This window comes from Leptinotarsa decemlineata, unplaced genomic scaffold (genome assembly GCF_025532065.1).
Source record: "Leptinotarsa decemlineata unplaced genomic scaffold, Ldec_3_MD MMD2_P_RNA_scaffold_11, whole genome shotgun sequence".
NCBI classification, from domain to species: domain Eukaryota; kingdom Metazoa; phylum Arthropoda; class Insecta; order Coleoptera; family Chrysomelidae; genus Leptinotarsa; species Leptinotarsa decemlineata.
In genome coordinates this window covers 5,297,887-5,319,610 of record NW_027412525.1, presented here as the reverse complement: position 1 = coordinate 5,319,610, position 21,724 = coordinate 5,297,887, and the positions used below count along the sequence as shown (strand labels likewise).

General features: G+C 37.4%; 1 protein-coding gene across 1 annotated transcript in view; it reads right to left on the bottom strand.

Annotated features, from left to right (window-relative positions):
- LOC111504977 (probable cytochrome P450 305a1) overlaps positions 1-21,724 on the bottom strand; it is a 31,799-nt gene that overhangs the window by 2,048 nt on the left and 8,027 nt on the right. Inside the window, exons 4-6 of the mRNA XM_023159709.2 lie at positions 13,822-14,002; positions 5,329-5,446; positions 53-194 (exon numbers count right to left, since the gene is read on the bottom strand). Coding sequence (XP_023015477.2) covers positions 53-194; positions 5,329-5,446; positions 13,822-14,002 — 441 coding nt within the window. The remainder of the gene's footprint in view (positions 1-52; positions 195-5,328; positions 5,447-13,821; positions 14,003-21,724) is intronic.

Genomic DNA, 21,724 nt, shown 5'->3' with positions numbered 1-21,724 from the left:
AATCAGTCATTTTTTTAACAAAAAATGTGTGAATACAAACATCAAAACTTACCTAAACCAAATGGTAATAGTCTTTCGTGGAATATTAATTTACCTTCTTCGTCCAAAAATCGCTCAGGTCTGAATATTCCGGGGTCAGTCCAATATTTTTCATCATTGTGCAGGGAATATAAACTCATTAATACCGTGGTATCCTAAAGAAGATATAAAAGTGCCAATCAAATATTAAAGTAATTCTGAATATAACTCTTCAAGAATAGTAATAAGTAAGAGAATAAGTTTATTTTAAATTTCCTCGCGATTCGCGATGGTAGAATATGTAACTTTAATTTTTATGGCAAAGCCCACTTACTGACAGTAAACATTGGAGACGATCTGCATCACCAGTAAGTCAATAAAAGATCTTGGTGTATGAATTGAAAGGGTTATATTTTTAGGAGTAATTCATTTTTGGGAAAGAATGTTTTTGGCTTTCTACTACTCCATCTTGATACAAAAAATAAGGATGAGGGAATCTTCCAAGGAAAGGAAGGAAGTAATCAATTTTGAAATGAGTAACTCTATACATGGATGTGTAGATCATGCAAAGAAATAACTTTCAGACACAAACTGAAAGAAAGTCCTTCTGAAACAGCTACTTTCATATAAACATTGAATTTCACGAAAGAAAAAAAATCTTTCGAAACAAATACTTCTATATGAACACTGAATTATATAGAAGATACTTTTCTCTACTCAGTTTGTATTTCAAACATTCGTTGTGGAATGAAAATCAGATATTATTCACATGAGTTCTACTTTAAATGAATGGTAATAAATTGCACTTACATGGAACACTGTCACCCTCACTGGTATACACCGATGTTTCGCCTTAAGACACTTGCCCCAAGGCTCTTCAGTACCAAATTGGATAACATTATAGAAAATACACACAGTTCATTCATGAATTACGATTTTTTAATGTCACGGAATAAGCTTGATCTGCTTATGTCATCGATGCCATCGTAATGTCATTCATTCACCTATTTGATTTAATCCCAGCCAAAAGGAATATTATTTGAATTGAAAGGGTTATATTTTTAGGAGTGATTAATTTTTGGGAAAGAAAGTTTTTGGCTTTCTACGACTCCATCTTGATACAAAAAACAAGGATGAGGGAATCTTCCAAAGAAAGGAAGGAAGAATCAATTTTGAAATAAGTAACTCTATACATGGATGTGTAGATCATGCTAAGAAATAACTTTCAGACACAAACTGAAAGAAAGTCCTCCTGAAACAGCTACTTCCATATGAACATTGAATTACACGAAAGAAAAAAAATCTTTGGAAACAAATACTTCTATATGAACACTGAATTATATAGAAGATACTTTTCTCTACTCAGTTTGTATTTCAAACATTCGTTGTGGAATGAAAATCAGATATTATTCACATGAGTTCTACTTTAAATGAATGGTAATAAATTGCACTTACATGGAACACTGTCACCCTCACTGGTATACACCGATGTTTCGCCTTAAGACACTTGCCCCAAGGCTCTTCAGTTACTTATTTTAAAATTGATTACTTCCTTCCTTTCCTTGGAAGATTCCCTCATCCTTGTTTTTTGTATCAAGATGGATTAGTAGAAAGCCAAAAACTTTCTTTCCCAAATCTAAGTGTATATTTTGATCAAAATTTTTCTTTTTCCAACCACATTAGATCGAGTGTAAGTGAAGCATTGAGAGTTTATGGCTTCATAGTTCGCAATTGTAGATCTTTTTCAAACATATCTGCTCCATTGACTCTTTATGTAGCCTACGTAAGGTCAAAATTAGAATATGGCTCTGTTCTATGGTCTGCATTCTACAATTGCTATAATACATTAATTGAAAAAGTTCAATTTCGTTTCCTAAAGTTTATTTACTTCAAATCTTATGGTATCTATCCTGATCGAGGTATTCCATATGAATCTCTTACCATAACATTCAATATTGAAAGTCTTGAATTACGCAGAAAATTCGCTGGAATAATTTTTCTGCATAAATTACTGCACAACAATGTGGATGCTATGGAGTTGTTATCTTTTATAAATTTCTGTGTGCCTCAATTCAGAACTTGAAGTATAGTCTATCCATTCCCAATTGGAACGGCAATAAAAATAAGAGTACAGTCATAAATATTTCTTGCCTGTAGTCCCTAGTCGCCCAGATAGTTAGTAAACGTGCTATCAAATGTAGTTGAGGAATAAAGGCTTGGCTAGCTGGACTGGCTGAATACTAATTTTTTGTCCGTTTCACAATATTTCTTTATCAGTGCCGTGTGTTCGTGGGGTTAGGTGAGATAGTGGGTGGTTTTGCAAACAGATTTTGAAAACTATTTTTAGAGATCAATTACCCTAACACTGATATTTTTGCACTCGACGCGCGTTTCGCTAACAAGGTTAGCATCTTCAGGAGAAGCAAATTGATTCTGAATCTAAAAACAAGGGTTAACTGTTTATATACCTAGTTCTTAAAGTTAAATGATGATTATCCTAATTGATTTTTCTGTAATTAACTAGTGGAACCACTACCTGCAAATTAATTTGTCAACTATAGATCAAAAATCGGACAGAATGCTATTGTGAATAGAATATGCGAGTAAACGAAATTATCTCGTTCGACAGTTCTTAGAGTCATTAAAATAGGGGATGTCATTGACCATGCAATGAAACGAAAACAAAGGAATAAAAAATTCGCAAACGTTGATGGTGCTACAAAAGATGTGATTCGGCGAACAATTTATGGTATATATCAAAAAAATTAAGTACCAACCTTGGAAATGATTTGGTATAAATTACTCGACTATCCCGATTACAATTACAAATCTTTAGAAACTCTACGAGGTGTCTTATTGTCTTGCGGTTTCAAATATAAAAAATTGAACAATCGAATGATCATAATGGAATTGACACGCATTGTTCAACTCCGGCAAAAATATTTGAGGCGAATGAAAAGCTACCGAGAATCTAGGAGACATATAATCTGCCTCGACGAAACTTGATTTGACACCCATGATGTTGTCAAATATGGCTGGGTAGACGAAACCAAGTATTGTGCTTTGAACACATCTTCTTCAAGGGGAAAACGTGTTATAATTTTGCATGCCGGGAATGAAAGTGGTTTCGTAACTAACGCTTTGCTTTTGTTGGCGAAAAATATAAAAGATTTATTCTTTATTCGGCTTTATTCGAAACCTGGTTCAGTGAGCAGCTTCTCCCAAATATTCCTCCAAACTCGTAACTTCTTTGTGAGCGACCGCTTTTTCATGGGGTGATCAATTACTATGATTGTAAGAATTAGTAACTGAAAAACTGCCACTGAAAAATAATATGCCGGCGCATATGTCGAGGCGGGAATTCCTTCTCTGTGCTATTCCAATTGGTATTGGAAATACTATACAAAAACGTTTTACAGCCGACTGGCCAGAACCAATTTGTATCTCAAGCCACCTATCTTTAGCATTTGCAATAATTTCAATTTAATTTCAAATTTGTTTGATATCAATTTTGATTCCCTAGAATATATTGTTGACATTGCATCTCAGTATTTCATGGAGAGTTTTTAATTTTCTGGCATAGTATTTTTTTATTTCATTTTATTATATTATAATATTCATTTATTTTTTCAAATTGTAACTTTATAATTAAAAGGATCGATACTATTTTTTTTAACATAATTAGTTAACCCTGTAAATGGTTTTTAACTGTTGGGTAATAAAGGCTATTATCATTATTATTATTATTATAAGGTTCTTCCAAATGTTTTGTCTCAGGGAAAACCTATTCAATTTAATGGAAATGAGCGCCTTTTGAATGCACTTCTGCCAATGTAACACAACTCGATTAATTCCGTCAGCATAAAAATTGTGTGCTTGCAATATTCGATGGAGTCGACGAAGGCCATTTTTGTCTGATCCTGATTGGCGAAGGTTCTACCGGTGAGAATGTTATAAAAATGCTTGAAGAAATGGTAGTCGGTTAGGTGATGCAGAACTTCGACGCTCAATTCGATTAATTTTCGGTGGTTTGTGTAACGTGCAGACGGGCGTTGTTAAGGAGCAGGATTGGATCTCTTCTGATGTCCAGTGTCGGCTACTGCTGACGTAATTTTTGGTATATTTCTCACAAAATGACTGTGCTATGATGGTTTTACCCAGTTTTAGAAAGTCATAATGAATCACATCAGCCGCTGATCACCACACAGTAATCAAGGCCTTTGGGAAGTGCCTGGGTGGCTCATCGGTGTGCAAGCACAGTAGTTGATTTATACCGATCCTAAGTCTCCCCCCCCACTTGACTTTGAGACGACCCACACCACACAACCTTGACAGGGTAACTTTCAGATGACTTTAGTTTTGACCTTGAATTGTGTCATTCGACACACATTTTGAAGGATATTCAAAGTCTCGCTTTTCATTCAACTTTGATTATCATCAAGGTAATTCAAACCCAATTTCCTAACTCAACCTTGAATATTACCCTCAAGTGTTTGTCGTATCTGTTCCCCTGCCGTACTCACCTCATATAGGAGTGGAATCACCAGCTAGAAGTATAATTTTGAATTTCAATCTATAAGCAGAATTATTATGTATCATAGCGGGTGTGATAGATGTTTCACTCGGGGAGTGAAATTCTCACCTCGAGACAATAGAGCACAGAACGAATGCATGCAATGAGTTTTCTCATGACGTGAAACTTATCAATAGCGCATTCAAATACAGGATTGTCAGTTATCGAGTTGTGAGTAAAAATTATCATATGGATTATTTTTGCATTTTTTTTTAATGAACTAAAGCAGAATATTGTTACTTTGATGGTGAGAGTGGCACGGATCCATAAAGCTGTGAAAGTTAACATGTAAGTTTTTTGAAGGTATGTATGTGAAAGGCTTCAATAATAAAAGTGTTGTTTTATCTGCAGGAGTTATGGAATTCCAAGAGCGTGATTCAGGTATGCTTTTCTGGGTGTTCATCCGTTGTATATTCTTCAAAGGTAAACGTTTCACCATCGCCTTAGAGGACATTTTCAAGACTTGTTATCACTTGTTCTTCGAACGTAAAGTGACGTTACGTGAATCGTAACGTGAGAAGTTGCGTGTCACAAAGAACGTATTGAATGTTGCCTCAGGGTATTAAGGTGTATAAAAGAATTACTCGCCCTGAATTATAGCTTGTACGTAAATCCTGTACTCTGGCCAGACAATAATACAAACGTACTCAGAAATTCTTCAACAGTTTCCTTGCTTTGCTACACGTAGTGGTGTTTGTTATTCAATTATTACAAGATTATAGATGATGATAACTCACCTTCGGTATGTTATAACCTTCCAGTACAGTGTTTTTCAGAACTCTTCGTGGTCCAATTATTGGAGTGGTTGTGAACATCCTCTCTACTTCAAAGAGAACTGCTTCTACGTAAGGAACTCTGAATAAAAAAGTGAATACTGAAATGCATGAAAGTATAAGGAACTTCATGAAGTATGTCATTACTTTGGCACAAGTTAGTATGGGAATATTCACTTAATATGTGACAAATCCAAAGGCCGCCTTATGAAAAATCTGCGTCTTTCTACAGATTTCACTACCAAGTAACTAGATGGAACCAGATATTGAAAAAACATTCATGGTCCCATACCTGACAGCCCTATTTAAACTTGCCTTATGTCTCATCAGTGGTGCTAGGCTGAACCACAGATACATTGTTCAACTCGACTGTCTTTAAAGGACAATCCTGAGTATGAGTGAATATGGTCATCTCTTTCTACTGAATCGGCATCAATGAGATCGACAAAAAACCCAAACCTTGCTTGTCTGAAATAAATAAGAGTTCCCATGTTGAAGTGTTACAAAAAAAACGGGCAAATAGCTGAAACCAGAGCCCTAGTGTGTGAAGCAGAATTAAAGATTAGTTGGTTTATACTCAATCCCAACATTTTTTCAGTTTTTGATATCAGTGAAAGTAAAATAGGAAAGGAAGGAGAAAGCAAACAAGATACATCGCTCAAGCAACTGGACCAATAAGAATAAAAAAAAAACTTAAGAAACAGAATAGGAAAAGAAAAAACCGATATATATTTCTGAAACATATTTTGCAACAAGATGGTGAAGAGTAATTCACAGGCTTTTCAAGTAAAACCTTGGGAGAATCCTAGATTGATAATTATGAAAACTGATCACAATACTTTTTGTTTAACCAAAAACACAAAGATGAAAAAAACTTGGAAAAACTTCTGTAGTAAGACGCCCAGATGGTAAACAGCAATTGCAAAATACTGTAACAAATTAACGAATCAACTGTCTTGAACAAATTTATTTCTAACAATATTTCACTATCACAATTAATTTATTTACAACACACTTAATTTATTTTCACTATTTGAATTATTTGTTTAACCGCTTGATTCGCTTTCTGAATTAATCTCCCTCTCTGAACGAGGAGCTGGCCTTTTATATCGGTAACGATCGTTCTAGATTTCTCTAGTGGTCTCTGTTCTCGCCTAGTATTTTCCCGGCGAGTCAGACCGCATTCTTTTGCGGTGATGTCATATGTTTATTCGCTGGCTGAGATATCGGTCAGGGACGGCTTCAGATTCGTTACATTACCCCCTTCATAGAGACGTTTCGCTTCGAAATGCCATCCTTGGCGTGTGTCGATACCTGCACGACTTCCCATATGCCATCCTTGGCGTGTGTCGATACCTGCACGACTTCCCATATCTGCACTGTGAAGTTCGATGGAGGTAACACTCCCACCTCATGCTCGGTTGTGGAAGATGGTTACCGCACACCAAAATCTTGATGCCGCTGGATCTGAAGATCGTTTCCAACATGCTTCTCACAATTCTCCAATCCAGCCTGTCGAGCCCAGAGGCTAATTTCGGGATTGCCAAGTCCACGAGATTCTGGTCGAGCATCGTGTACCTCAGTCTGGTAAGACTCCTACAGACATCTTCATAGGAGGGTTTGTCTCGAGAATGGTTTTTGATCACCAAGTAGAAAATGTTTCTATGACCCTTCTTTAACTGTAGCACTCCTCCGACCTCAGGATTCTGTTCTCGTAATGTTTGAAGCTGGCCGAAATTCTTGTTGAATACCACAGCGATACCCTTGGACAATTGGAGATCCTCGGCCACGCATTGAGCTAGTGCGTAATCAACTGGAACCTTGAAAAGGTCTCGTGGCTCTTCTTGAGTTACCCCATGTACGATTCTGTCCGTTCGAGTATAATGACATGAATTTCTGGAACGTCATTTTATCCTCTGGTGGTCTGAGGGCGCGAACTTGGTCGTGATTTCCAGCATAGGAGCCAATCTATTGAAATGGACGACCCTAATCTTTCCTCGAGTTGGCTTATGGATTCGGCAGACGAGGTCATTAATTTTTTTCATGATTTTGTCCGGACCTTCCCACGAGTTCCGCAACTTCGGTGATAAACCGCGGCATCGCAGCATTCACATTGATGGCATAGGCCTTCTTCATCCTATCGCTGGCACTCCGGATGTTCGGACGAACTCGTTCATGGATGTCGCCCATTCTCTACCGAAGCTTGCTGACATAGTCTTCCTCCGCATTGTCTTGTTCTGACGGCTTCCCAAATTTCAGATCGCAAGGAAGCAGCAGCTCTCGGCCCATTATGATACTGGCAGGGGTTTGGCAACGATAGGCCAACAGGAACAGGTTGAGGTACTGGTCCCAGTCTCGTTGATAGTCAGAGACTACCTTGGACGACAAGTGGCGTTCCACCATTAAATCGGACTGTGGATGTAAGGCTGTGGTTCTGGTCTTTCGGATGTCCAACAGTTTACATATTTCTTGCAACAAGTTAGACTCGAAATTTCTGCCCTGGTCCGAATGCAGCTCCAATGGGACACCGAATCGACATATCCATTCCTTCACCAGGACGTCAGCGACGGTAAAGGCTTCCTGGTTGGGCAGGGCGTAGGCTTCTGCCCACTTACTGAAGTAGTCCATGGCTACCAAGATGTATTTGTTCCCATGGTCGGACTCTGGGAACGGGCCGGCGATGTCGATGGCGATTCTCTCAAAGGGACTATCCACGTTATACTGGCGTATTGGAGCTTTCGGTCGTATCCCAGGTCAGTTACTGGCAGCACATACAGCAAATTTTCCACACCAGTCCTTGACGTCGACTTGACAATTAATCCAGTAAAACCGTTTTCTTACTTTTTGGAGGGTCTTCGTTACTCCCTCCCGAAAGGTCTTCACCTTGCCGTGGTGGGAGGGCTTGCGTACTGTGATGAAGTTACGGACTATGTCGGCGGCAGCTTAGCTGCTGGTAGGGTCTCCCATGCCGAAGAGGCCGTAACAGAACAGTCAGACCAAGAAGGACCCAGGCTTAATCCAAGGTGTTATGCGACTCGTGCCAAAGGATGAGTGGTACCTGAGCCTCATCAGGATGCACTAACGGAGCCTTTGGGATACCAGGCAACCTCCCAAAGTATCCAGCCTTACATCCATACAGGGGGCACCATGGATGTGGACAACCCTTTCCTCCATACTCGTGGGACTTGGATGGAACAAGGAACAAGTACAAGAATATCAGAGGAGGACTCTTCGAGCGACTCCTCGCAAAATCACACTATCCTGGAGGTGTAAACTGACCAGAAAAGTCCTAGTCAAACGACGGGAAACATCAGCCCCACCGAAAGCATAACTGCAGGATTGACGAAAGTCGAACTGCGGAAGAAAAGGCCATCAGGGGCGCAAAGGCGCAAACTGGTGAAAGCATAGAAAATAGCTGCGGGAACATAGATCGAAAAACCATGTAACACAAAAGACCTCAGAAAAACGGAAAAAACAAAAGTAACTTCTATGGAAAGGCTAAAAAGAGACCTAGAGAGGATGTAAAAACTCCCCCACAGAAGGTACTGAAAAAACCCAGGGCTTCCAAAGAAAGTAGGACCTATAGCGAGGCTGCTAGGGGCCTGAGGGTGGCGGTTACCGACACGAGACACCCTGAGTCAGGGTCAAGCAGACCTGATCCAGGAGGGACTTGTCCGCGAATTGGACAATACTCCCTCTGGTAGCCTCGAAAACCTCCAATTCAAAAAGACCTCAGGAGTCGGCGCAGGAGTCCTATGGATAACCTGTGCGGATTAAGGGACAAAAGAATGGCTCAGAGGAAGCATTGGAAACTTGGGAAAGCTTTGAGAGGGGGCGGACTTGACCGTGGTCGAGGCCAACGAACTCCCGAAGGAACCGAGAGTCCTAGCTTTCATTCCGGGTCAAAAAAACGAGGAGGCTACAGTTATGACACGCCTCAGTATGCAGTGGAAGAGAATGGACAAATCCTGGCCTACTCCACGAATGAAAGTTCTTTCAGGACCTTGGAGGGGAACATGTTTAAAGCCTACTACAAGCTGGGCATGGTCACCTTAAAGGTCCTGAAGGGTCTTAACAGCAATGTTGACAGTGATACAAACAAACCTGCAACACAGTAAGGGGGCCTCGGCTGTCCTTACCAGAGTGATGGGGGGTTTGATATTGCTCTCATACAAGAACCCTGGGTATACAGGGGAAAAATAATGGGATTGGGGGGCATTAGAAGGGAGTTAATTTATAACAAAACCTCAGAGACCCCAAGAACATGCATAATCATCCGTAAAGGAATGAATATACTGCCGTTGAGACTTGACGGCAGTCAAAATAAAGACGGCTGGCGGGGGCGGACAGAAATCTTCTTCCATACACGTATTTGTAGAAATGTTCTACACCTTTGACAATGGCTCTCACCTGGTGACACAATCTAAAATGAACTTTCCGTCCGGTAGGGGATAGCTCAAAACAGAAGCGTTTATCAAAGCTCTTTTCAACTTCTTGAATGAGTTTTGGCATTCCTCAGACCACTGGAACTGGATATGCCCTTCTGTGAGGCGAGTCAATGGTTTAGCGATGTTGGCAAACCCCAGCACATATCGGCGGTAGTAGGTGCATAAACCAAGGAAGCTCCGAAGCTGATGTATGTCTTTTGGAATGGGCCAGTCCTTAACTGCTTTAATCTTTTGTTCGTCTACCGCCACTCCTTCCCCAGAGACAACGTGGCCAAGGTAACGGACTTCTTTCTGGAACAGATGGCATTATTCGGGACTAAGTTTCAATCCAGGACTCCTCAGACGCATGAATACTTCCTCCAGATATTTCAAATGATGTCGAATGATTTTCCGACCACAATTATATCGTCGAGATACACTAGACACGTCTTCCATGAGAGCCCCTTGAGAACCGTCTCCATCAATCTCTCGAAAGTCGCTGGAGCATTACAAAGCCCGAATGGCATAACCGTGAGCCAATTCAACTTGCCAATATCCACTCTTCAAATCCAAAGTCGAGAAAATTTTGGACCCGGCTAGCGTGTCTAAGGTGTCGTCGATTCTTGGAAGAGGGTAGCTGTCTTTCTTTGTCACGTGATTTAGTTGGCGAGAATCCACGCAGAACCTTGTCGAGCCGTCCTTCTTCTTCACTAATACGACTGGGGAAGATCAGGGGCTGTCAGAAGGTTCGATGACCCTTCTTTTCCCATATCACTGACTATCTTGTCTGCATCTTCTCTCTTCGCAACAGGGAGTCTTCTAGCTGATTGCCGGATTGGTCGGGCATTTCCAGTGTCGATTCTGTGCTGAACCACATTCGTTTTGCCGCCTTTTCCTTCTCCAATATCGAAGATTTTCTGGTACTTCTTGGCTAACTCCCTCAATTTCGATCGGTGAGTTGGTGGTATGTCCTTGGAGGAAATGTCGATCAATTTCTTCAACTCTTTAGGCAAGTTGTTGGCTTGGCAAACCGTTTTCTACGGGGGCTTGCTGGGTACAGGCCGACGATTGTCCCTTCTCATCGACCCCCTCTAGTTTTCCTGATTTGGTGTCGATTCTTTGAAAGCTGGACATTTGCTATGCACATGTCCAATTCTCCCACGGTTCCAGCATCTTATTTGTTTCCTCTCAGGTAACACTTCTTTTATTACTTTTCTAATGGTGGTCCATCTTCTTCGATAGCTCGAAGTTTGCTCTGGCTCTTGCAGGATTGTTTTGCAGCCTCAAACTCCAGAGCGCTTGCTAGTGCATCCACAAGATGTTTGGGATGAGCTGGTGTCAAGGCCTGCCTCTTTTCTTGGTCGCGAAGTCCTTCCAAGAATGCTTAAACTGCTAACCGCTCCATTACATTTTCCGGTGTAGCAAGATATACCAGACGAACCAATCGAGCAAAGTCAGCTTCAAATTCCTGTAGGAATTCTCCTGATTTCTGGCAGCGGTTCTTCAGCTGTGAATGGTAAACGTGCTCTAGGTGGGCCTGTCCATACCGCAGCTCAAGATGCTTTACAAGTTGGTCATAGTCTTCCTGTTCCTGGGCCGTGAGGGTTTGCAGAATATTCGTTGCTTCTCCACGCAACGCCAATGTTTATGCTACCGCCTTTTCTCCTGCATTCCATCCATTCGGTCTGGCCGCAGCTTCAAATTTTCGGCGGTAATTTGCCCAAGGAGTTTTTCCGTCGAACTGGGGCGGCTTTGTAGAGAGCTTTCCTGGTTCAGAACTGACTTTGACATCTTTCAGTTCCGAAGTTGAGTTTTCGGTAACTGTTTCTGTGGGGTGGGCAGAATTAACGATTTGGTTTTGCAACTTGCTAACTGTTTTCTTTATCTCGCTGATTTCTGCCTGAACTCCGCCTTTGATTTCCTCTACTTCTGTGTTCATTTCCTTCCTGATTTTGTCTATCTCTGTCTCGATGGTTCCTATCCTTTCTTCGAGTAGGCTCGCCACACTACAAATATCTTTTATCAAGCCTTCTGCATTTTCTAGAAGTTCTTCCTTCAAACTATTCGAATTCTCTAGAAATTTATCTTCCAAACACTTCGAGTTTTTCAGAAGCTTCTCCTCCAGGCATTTCGAATTTTGTTGAAGTTCATCTTTTAGCGATTTGGTATTCTCATCGAGTTTGCTCATTATTGAAATCAAATCACCATCAGAAACTTCGAATAAATATGTTTTGGGTTATCCCACAGACTCTTCTGGAGTACTGATTTCTTTCCAGAACAATCTAGCTCTCTCTTCTCCAATTCTTGCTTCAATTCGGCAACTTTCAAGTCCACTAGGCGCACTTTCCTTGAACACATTTTGTCTCTTATTGTCTATTTTCCACAAAGCTGAATATGTCCACATATTTTAATCGAGTCAGAAACACTTATTCATTTTTACAAGTCTATTTTTCGCGAGAAAGCTCTATCAGCTTATGTTTCCGTAGTCCGGTACTATCCACTTCGCGAAACACAACGATTTACCAGCCCCTACGCGAAACACAACGAGTCACCAGTCCCTACGCAAACAAATAAGTATTATAGTCAATTTCACCGCAATACAAAGATTGTCCACCACGCGCTCACAGATTTATTTTACAAATCCACTTCTGATCACCAATTGTAACAAATTAACGGATCAGCTGTCATAAACAAATTTATTTCTAACAATATTTCACTATCACAACTAATTTATTTACACTATTTGAATTCTTTGTTTAACCGATAGATTCGCTTTCTGAATTCATCTCCCTCTCTGAACGAGGAGCCGGCCTTTTATATCGGTAACGATCGTTTTAGATTGCTCTAGTGGTCTCTGTTCTCGCTTAGTATTTTACCGGCGAGTTGGACTGCATTCTTTCGCGGGATGTCATATGTTTATTCGCTGGCTGAGATATCGGTCAGGGACGACTTCAGATTACAATACATAACAACAACAAATTAAATTGTTTGTGATAGCCTAAGGTATATCTGGTGAATGTTAGTGAGCTCCACAAAATTGGAATATATCAGAGGTAATAAGTAAATATTATGTCAAGCAATTGTATGAACTTGATAAATGAACAATTTTTCAACCCATGCAAAGAAAAGAACAGTTACAATCCCTTGAAAAAATAATATTATAGACTATTTATCCGACCACACCGTCTGGGCAGCAAAGTTTTCGAAACTCACAGTGCAGTTCAGTGAGTTCAGGCTGTCGAAGATCTTGACTGAATGCTTCGAACTGTACTAGGGCTGGAGTGTCTAAGTTGAGTGGCTTCGGGCGTTCATAGATGTTCTTTCAGAAGGATTCCACCCGATCAGCGGTCGTCGTATTATCCACAACACGTGGAAGCTCTTGGAATAAGCGAGAAGGTTTCTTGTGGAACCTAAGGTTTTCCGCGATACTTCTCGGTCGCCTCTCTAGTGACTTCTTAACGGCCAGTAGCATTCATATTATAACAAGAATAGTATTCTCCCTCCCGGGGGCGCCTGAGCTGCCGTTCGGGTGGTACACCAATTGCTCGGGTAAATGGTGGCGCAACTCACCAATGGCCTCAGGTGTTAGTGGCTATTTCTTATTATTATTATTATTATTATCATTGAAAATATATTTTCCAAGTAATCATGTTCGAAACATTATTGTAAGTACTACCAGGAAACTGGATTTAGGAGGACTCCACTATGGTCAACGTATCAAAAGAATTCAAGAGGATACAAATAAATGAGACTGGAAAATAGTTCTCTACTTCAAATTTTCAGATAACTAGCAACCGTATGAAATTTAAGACAAGAAGGCATACTTCATGCGAGAAAATATCGATTGTTATAGCTACGGAAAAAATTAAAAGTTTTTTACTTGGTGTACAAGTATTTGATGCATAGCATCTAACTAACCCCAAGGACAAACCATTAGTCGTAAACGTAGTGGTAGATTCTATTTGTGATCAAAAGTGGAATGAACCTACTATCTTGCATATTTCAATATCAGCAAATATAAGTGTGATACCTGTTTCTTTCACTAAGTGTTATAGGTTCAGATTTTCCAAACTCCTTATCAAGACAGTCATGTACTTTCTTTTTTACATCAGGATTCAGAAGCATCATCAGAAATGCGAAAGTAAGAGTACTACTCGAAGTTTGCGATCCAGCCAGAAATATATCCAAGCAAACCATCAGTAGTTGAGTTTCTGTAAAAATAGTATCCCAATTATGTATCCCGAGTTATTACCAGACAGTAAAAATATATCTTTTTTTTCTCTGATTGATTCGGCCGTTACTTGATGAAGATCCATAGTAATTTCAAAAATTACACCTCACGATTTGATCTCCACAAACTTTATTTGGAAAAATGTAATCACATGTTTCGCTAGCACTGTAGATTTCTCAAGTGTATGAGTACTTCAAATTATTCTTACATTAATATTTATATACTAAAAGTAACCATAGTTGAGACTAATTCCAAAAAATTATCTGAACTTCTATCAAAGGTACCTGTTGAATTATGATTACCTAAAGTATATTACATCACCTCTACATCAATAATAATTCTTTCTCGAATTTTAGGAAACAAGTTCAATAATGGTGATCTATTCAAATCCAGTTGGTGATTCATTAGAATGTTTGAATTTTTAAGTTTATTAATTTCCATTGCTTCCAAATGATTCAGTTTCAAACCTTCATTTTCTATGTGCAAAATTTCGAACTCTTCGGTAAAGATATGATTTTCTTCTAAAAGATGATTTGAATATGTTGAATTTGTTTTCTTATTTACATAGCTCGTACGATGTTCCTGGATTCGATTCCTAGATGTTCTGCCCGTTTGACCAATATATACCTTAAAGCACGTTCCACACTTCAATTTACATACTCCTGATTTCTCGAATTTGGATGTCTTGTCTTTATTATTTTTAACTAACTTTCCCAACGTATTACTTGTTCTATAAGAAATTTTAATATCTTGTTTCCTCAAAAATGAAGCCACTTTTTCCGTTGGTTGTTCAAAATACGTTAAAGCTCTATAATTTTGATTATCTACCTTATCAATAGGAAAAACGTCCCGAATCGCTTTTGCGTAGACTTTCTTGGCAAGTATTTTGTTAATCAATTCTTCTTTAAACCCATTGTTAATCGCAATTTGCTTGATGATATTAAGTTCTTTATTGAAATTATCTATTGAGAGAGGAAGATTGACTAATTTGTGAATCATGCTATTATAAGCTGCTACTTTGTGTTGATAAGGATGGGAGAATCGTAATGTATGGTAATATCCGTATGGGACGGTTTATGATAAATTGAAAAATCATGTTTGTTGTTCCTTCTACTGCTTGTTAAGTCCAAGAAATTGATTGAGTTTTCTGCTTGTATTTCAATAGTGAATTTAATGTTTTCATGAATTTTGTTAATATCCCCTATCTAATTGCCTCTTAGTACCTACCTGTAAAACATACCAAAACGTCATCCACATATATATGCCAATACAAGAAATTCTTAATCAAAGGGTATTTAAAGATCGACTTCTCTAGATTATCCATGAAAATTTCTGCAAGTAAAGGGCTTAATGGATTTCCCATAATTACACCTTTTGAGGGGGAATAAATACTGTTATTCAATTGAAAATAATTTTGTTTGAAACATAACGACAGAAGGTCAGTTATTTCCCGTTTTATGAATGGATTCACTCTATTTTTATCTAATAATTCTATTACTAAAGTAATAGTATCATCAGGAGGAATGCTAGGAAATAGATTCTGCACATCAAAAGATAGTAGTTTTGCTATGTATGGTAGAGGTATGTTCTCTAGTTTATTGATTAAGTCATATGAATTCCGTAGACTGAATTTTGGTTGGAAGTGACAATGGGACAAGATGATATTGAATAGCCTTTCTGATAATTTCACTGATGGTGAAGTGACAAAGGAAACCACTGGTCTAATTGGATAAATCTGTGCACAAACAATAAAGAACTTAATATCATCAAGCAAATCGCAGTTCACAATGGGTTTAAAGACGAATTAATTAACAAAATACTTGCCAAGAAAGTCTACGCAAAAGCGATTCGAGACGTTTTTTCTAGTGATAAGGTAGATAATCAAAATTATAGAGCTTTAACGTATTTTGGGCAACCAACGGAAAAAGTTACTTCATTTTTGAGGTAACGAGATATTAAAATTGTTTATAGAACAAGTAATACGTTGGGAAAGTTGGTTAAAAATAATAAAGACAAGACATCCAAATTCGAGAAATCAGGAGTATATAAATTAAAGGGTGAAACGTGCCCTAAGGTATATATTGGTCAAACGGACAGAACATTTAGGAATTAAATCCAGGAACATCATACGAGCTATGTAAATAAGAAAACAAATTCAACATATTCAAATCATCTTCTAGAAGAAAATCATATATTTAACGAAGAGTTCGAAATTTTGCACATAGAAAATGAAGGTTTGAAACTGAATCATTAGCAATGGAAAAAATATCTGCTTGCGAGATGAAAATTGGTAATTCCTTATGATCCAAGGTGTTGAATACGAGTAACTTGGAGAAAAAGCTCTATTCTATAATTCAACTAAATGTAAATGTAATACTGTAAATGAATACTGAGCACGTAACTGCTCAGTATTCATTTACAGTTGTTTACTCTCTTTTCGTTGAGTTTACATGAATCACACGATGTATTAATATAACCATTTCATTAGATGAATTATGAAACAGAAATTTCTACTCTTAATATCACTCTTGTCATTTCAGTGAGCTCTGGACATGCTCTTACTAATCTCGGATATTTGGAAGGTTCAACACCAATAACATTATCAATGTAAAACTTGGTGAAACTTGTTATACCCAATTCACTTCATTCGTGAATCAAGTGTAGCGTCCCGAAAAAGCCCCTATTGTGGGAAGCTCAATGAGTTATATTATTAAATTGATGGATGTAGCCGTTACTACGTGGTAGGAGATCATAATGAAAAGAGGAATGAAAATTTCGAGAGACAATTTCAGAACAGTTGGTTTTTTAATATGCTGTCTTTCTTGCTTTTTCGGTTAGAATCCGGACTATCTGGCTGGCGGTAGTGGTTGCGTTTATTAATGCGCATCGTACCTGCACATGTAAAAATCCTTAACTTCAAAAGAATTTTTCAAAGCTTAATTTTTAATTTTTTGCCTTTAGATTGATCCACCAGACATCAATTTTTAATTGTCAAACATTTTTATTGTTGTTAATTATGTGCCATACGCACATAATAAAAAAAATTTTAAAAGTATTTTTGAATGTCTGTAATTTTTGTATTATGTTCTTTAAACATAAAATAATCTAAAATTTATTTGCCAAACGTTAATTCCACTGTTAAGTATTGAATATAAATAAAAAAGTAATGAACAGTATTGAGGTATAATGCTTGTGGTTAGAGCGATACAGTTTGAAGTGCAAGACAGATAGAAAGCGACGGCAGCGCATCGGCAAATGTACAACATGGTGTCAGTCTAAAGTCACATGTTTGTTTTGTGTTTACATTATTTGTGATCTTCATTTATTAATTTTGTTACAATGGCCAGTGATAAAATGAAATGTGTTCTCAGTAAAAGACATGAGGATAAAATCATACTTTTCGTGGTTGATAAACTGAAGAAATGCCAGGAAGTTTTGAATATACGTTTAAAATATAAACTAAAGTACAGTGACATCGAGTTGCCTATTGAAATAATTGAAACAGATGGATATCACAGACAATGTTGCAGCAGTTTTACAGCTTTAATGACAAAACACCGTGATCCATCGACTGAAATAGATAGTATCAGTAAATCTACTTCACATACTTTGCCATTAAATACACCAGCAAATGTTAGTGAAACTATTGCGGGAAACATAAACAGTGAAATCGTAAGTGAGGTTAATGCTTCGAGTTTAATTCATCACACAACATCAGATGATCTTGAACTGAGTTTAAATAAAAATAATATAAATAATATGCTGTTGAGAATTTGAGTAATCAGTGTATGTCAGGCCATCCTAACTCTAGTTTCGACAGTGAGGTATCTTCAGAAGATGCAGCTTCAAGTTTAGATACTCAGAGAATGCTCGGAGATGTTGCTTCCAGCTCAGTTTGTGATTCAAGCATTAACGAAACTTACATTTGTGATAATAATCCTGATACAAATATTGAATATGTTAAAGCAGGTCGAGAATTCAAAAATATTTGTGTTTATTGTAACAAAGATCGTAAACAAAACAAAGGTAAACAACAAAATCTTTATTTATCAAAAGATGCAAAACTTTATCAAAAAATCATTGAGTGGATGGAGAAATTTAATAATGATGTGTTGTTACAAAAAATCAATGATTCAAAATCTGCAAATAGACCGATTTTTTATCATCATTTGTGTGTATTATATTATTCAAATGAGTATAATAAAGTAGTTTCAGACATTCCATGTACTTCATGGCACAAAAATCGTCAAATCCATTAAGAAATTTTCAATCATATTATATCGACAACAGAAGAAGAAGTTGTAAAGAATAGAAATTGTGTATCGCTATCATCTCTTTGAGATATGAACAATAATGATTTGGGGTATGAGCAGAAATTTCAGCCTCAGACAGATAAGATAAGTTCAATAAGTAATCATTATCTTGAAGAGAAAATACAAACATTTTTCAAGAAAACTATGAAAATTATATCCAGACAATCTTACGAAATACCATTCTAAAAATTGAAAAATCAAAATTGCCATCAAAAATTAAAACAAATGATTTAATTACTGGTGAATGCGTGCTTCCTGAAAAGTTAGATCGATTCTTCAAGGCATTTATTGGGGGTAAAGATATTAGACGCAGAGATGGTCTAAATTGTAGAAGATTGCGTTCCTCAATGGCTGCTGATGCCATTTTTTGTGTTAGTAATGGTACCGTTAAACCATCTAAACACATTACTCTTGGTATGACTATAAAAAGTCTAACAAGTAGTAAAAAAATAATAGATATTTCAAACCGATTTGGACATTGCTGTAACTATACTACTCTAGAAGAATTGGAAACAGAAGCAACCATCTCATCAGTACATCGAACCCAAGTTTGTCCTCCAGACACCATTTCAGATCCCTCACTATGTACTGGTATAGCTTTTGACAATTTAGATAGATACGTTGATACCTTAAATGGAAAAGAAACTTTACATGATACTGTGGGGATTATATACCAAAACATTGATGATAATTCCCATAGTGAATTAAATCAAGATAATATTAATTCAGAAGATTCATCACCAACAGAACCATCAAAAAAAAGAAAATGATTAATAACAGGTTTCACTCCCGACATAATGCCTTATGGTAAGCGATTGAAGATGGCAGGTCGCTTAACATCAGTCGAAATTGATCAATCATCACCATCACTTGAAAATGTTTCTTGTTTACAAACCATTGATCTGTTATATTTGCTATCATATGTTTTTCACTTGCCAAACACACCACCTTGGACAGGATTTAATTGCAGAATGATAGAAGACAATAGTCCAAAACAGAAAGTATCATATCTGACCCCTATTAATTTATCACCAACAAATGTGTCAGTGGCCGTATTCAAAATGGAACAAGCACAAAAATTTGGTAAAGAATGTGGTCAAGCTCATGTACAAGTCACATATGATTCAGCAATTCCTAAAATAGCTTATAAAATTCAAGCAACAGAAGGTCTCAGATTTAGTAATCTTTTCATACTTCTTGGATCATTTCATTTAATGTTGGCTTTTTTTAAAGCTGTCGGTACTTTCATCGATGAGTGTAGACTATGTGGACATCATGATTGAGAGTAAAATCATCGCCTCAGGGTCTGTAAATGGAATAATTGACGGTAAACACTTTAATCGTTGCAAACGTCTGCATCCGTTAACATCATTAGGCTTACAGATGTTACATTTTGATCAATTTTTGAAAAATAAGAATGCTGAATACAATTTTCTAAAAGGACAGATTTATGAAGATCTCTTAGAATATCAGAAATTAAAATTTCGTTCTCATCGTCAACGGACACTGATTTATTACCGAAAGAAATATTATCACCACTGCTCGATTCTTACAAGAGGTACGTAGCAAAGACCAGGCAAGGTAACCATGGAAAAACAGCACAGTTCTACATGATCTATATCCAGTTGATTAGTTATTACATAAACCTTTCGAGAAGTATACGTATGGGTGACTTTCAAATGTTTAAACACGTGATTCCAAAAATAGCGAACTTATTTTTTATTGTAAATCAACCAAACTACGCTCGTTATTGTGTAAAATAATGAGATAATTTAAATAATGTTGACGAAACCCACTCTGGACTACTAGATGATTTTAATAAAGGATGTTTTGAAGTCAAAAGAACTGATAAGCCATTCTCACGAATACCAATAGATCTCGCACTGGAACAAACAATAAATGCCGATGCAGCTAAACGACTGAGCGGAATTGCTCACTTTACTAATTCTTTAGCTGCACGTCAACGCTGGGCAAAAAGCCACAGCATAAGAGCAACATTAATATCACATGTGTTGGATGTTTGTGGCTTAAGTTGTTATGGCAGAATTACAACCAAATAGAATTAAAATCTACGGAAAACAAATTGCTGATTTTATTGAAATTATCGAAAAAAATTGCAATCCATTTGATCCCAAATTAGATAAAGGAAATCTCTACAACATTGCTACTTCAAAGCCTGCTTCTCCTGACGTTGCTGATTTTTTACTAAATATTGAAGAGAATGGTGAGACTTTGAGAAAACAATTTATCAGTGAATGTGTCGGAAATGACAATAGATTTGATAAACCAATAACAAAAAATGAAGTTTTTAATTTTGCTGAGGTGCCAAAGAAAAAGAAGTTGACTTTAGGAAATAAAGTTGTTGGGTTGCGAATGCAAAGAAATCTATTTAGTAGAATGCTGGGAATTTCTCTGACTCACAAGGTTCACATTGAGAAAGTTTTGACATTTCCTCTTACCCCGATCCCAACATCAATATGTCACCCAGATGGTTCAATTTGTAAAAGTGATAAATCACAATTAGCCAAGCTTATTGAAAAAAAATTGGGCAACACTATACATCAACAACCGTAATCTTTTGATGTTTGTCTTGTTGATGGTTTCTTTTTGTTGCATCTCATGAAAGATGTACCACAAACATATGACAGCATATCTGAACAGTTTATGATTACTATCGCCCAGATGGAATCTATTCGGATTGACATTGTCTTTGACCAGTATTTTTTGCCTTCTATCAAAGATTGTGAATGTTCACGACGAGAAGAAGCAACCAGTCCACTATCAATTGGTCCAAATCAAGTTCGACCACATAATTTTACAGCTGAGCTTGAAAATACACAATTTAAAGAAGTTCTAGTAAACTTTTTTATAAACCACTGCGATATTGAAGAAATGGTACCTTTCATTGGAAATAAAAATATTTATGTAAGTTACGATAATTGTTATTTTTACAAAGTTTCAAATAACAAAGTAATGAAGACTACTGAAGAATCATTATCATGCGAAGAACACGAAGAAGCCGATTCTAGGATTATTTTTCATATTTATCAAATTGATTTTGATGCTGAAGTTGTTATATGCTGTTCTGACTATGATATTTCAATTATACTTCTGGGAAATATGGACCACTTGAAATCATCTTTAAAAATCTGGATGGATATGGGTGTAGGAAATCATCAGCGATACACGTCAATTAAATATACCGAATACTTGGGGAATCTTTATATAAAGCTTTGCCATGCTTCCACGCAATCACCGGGTGTGATTACACACCAGTATTTTTTAGAAAAGGCAAAGTAAGGCCTTTCAAAATGTTGGAAAAATCGAACGAATATCAACTAGCTTTTCAAAATATTATTTCGGATGACGAAGAAATACTTGAAACTACC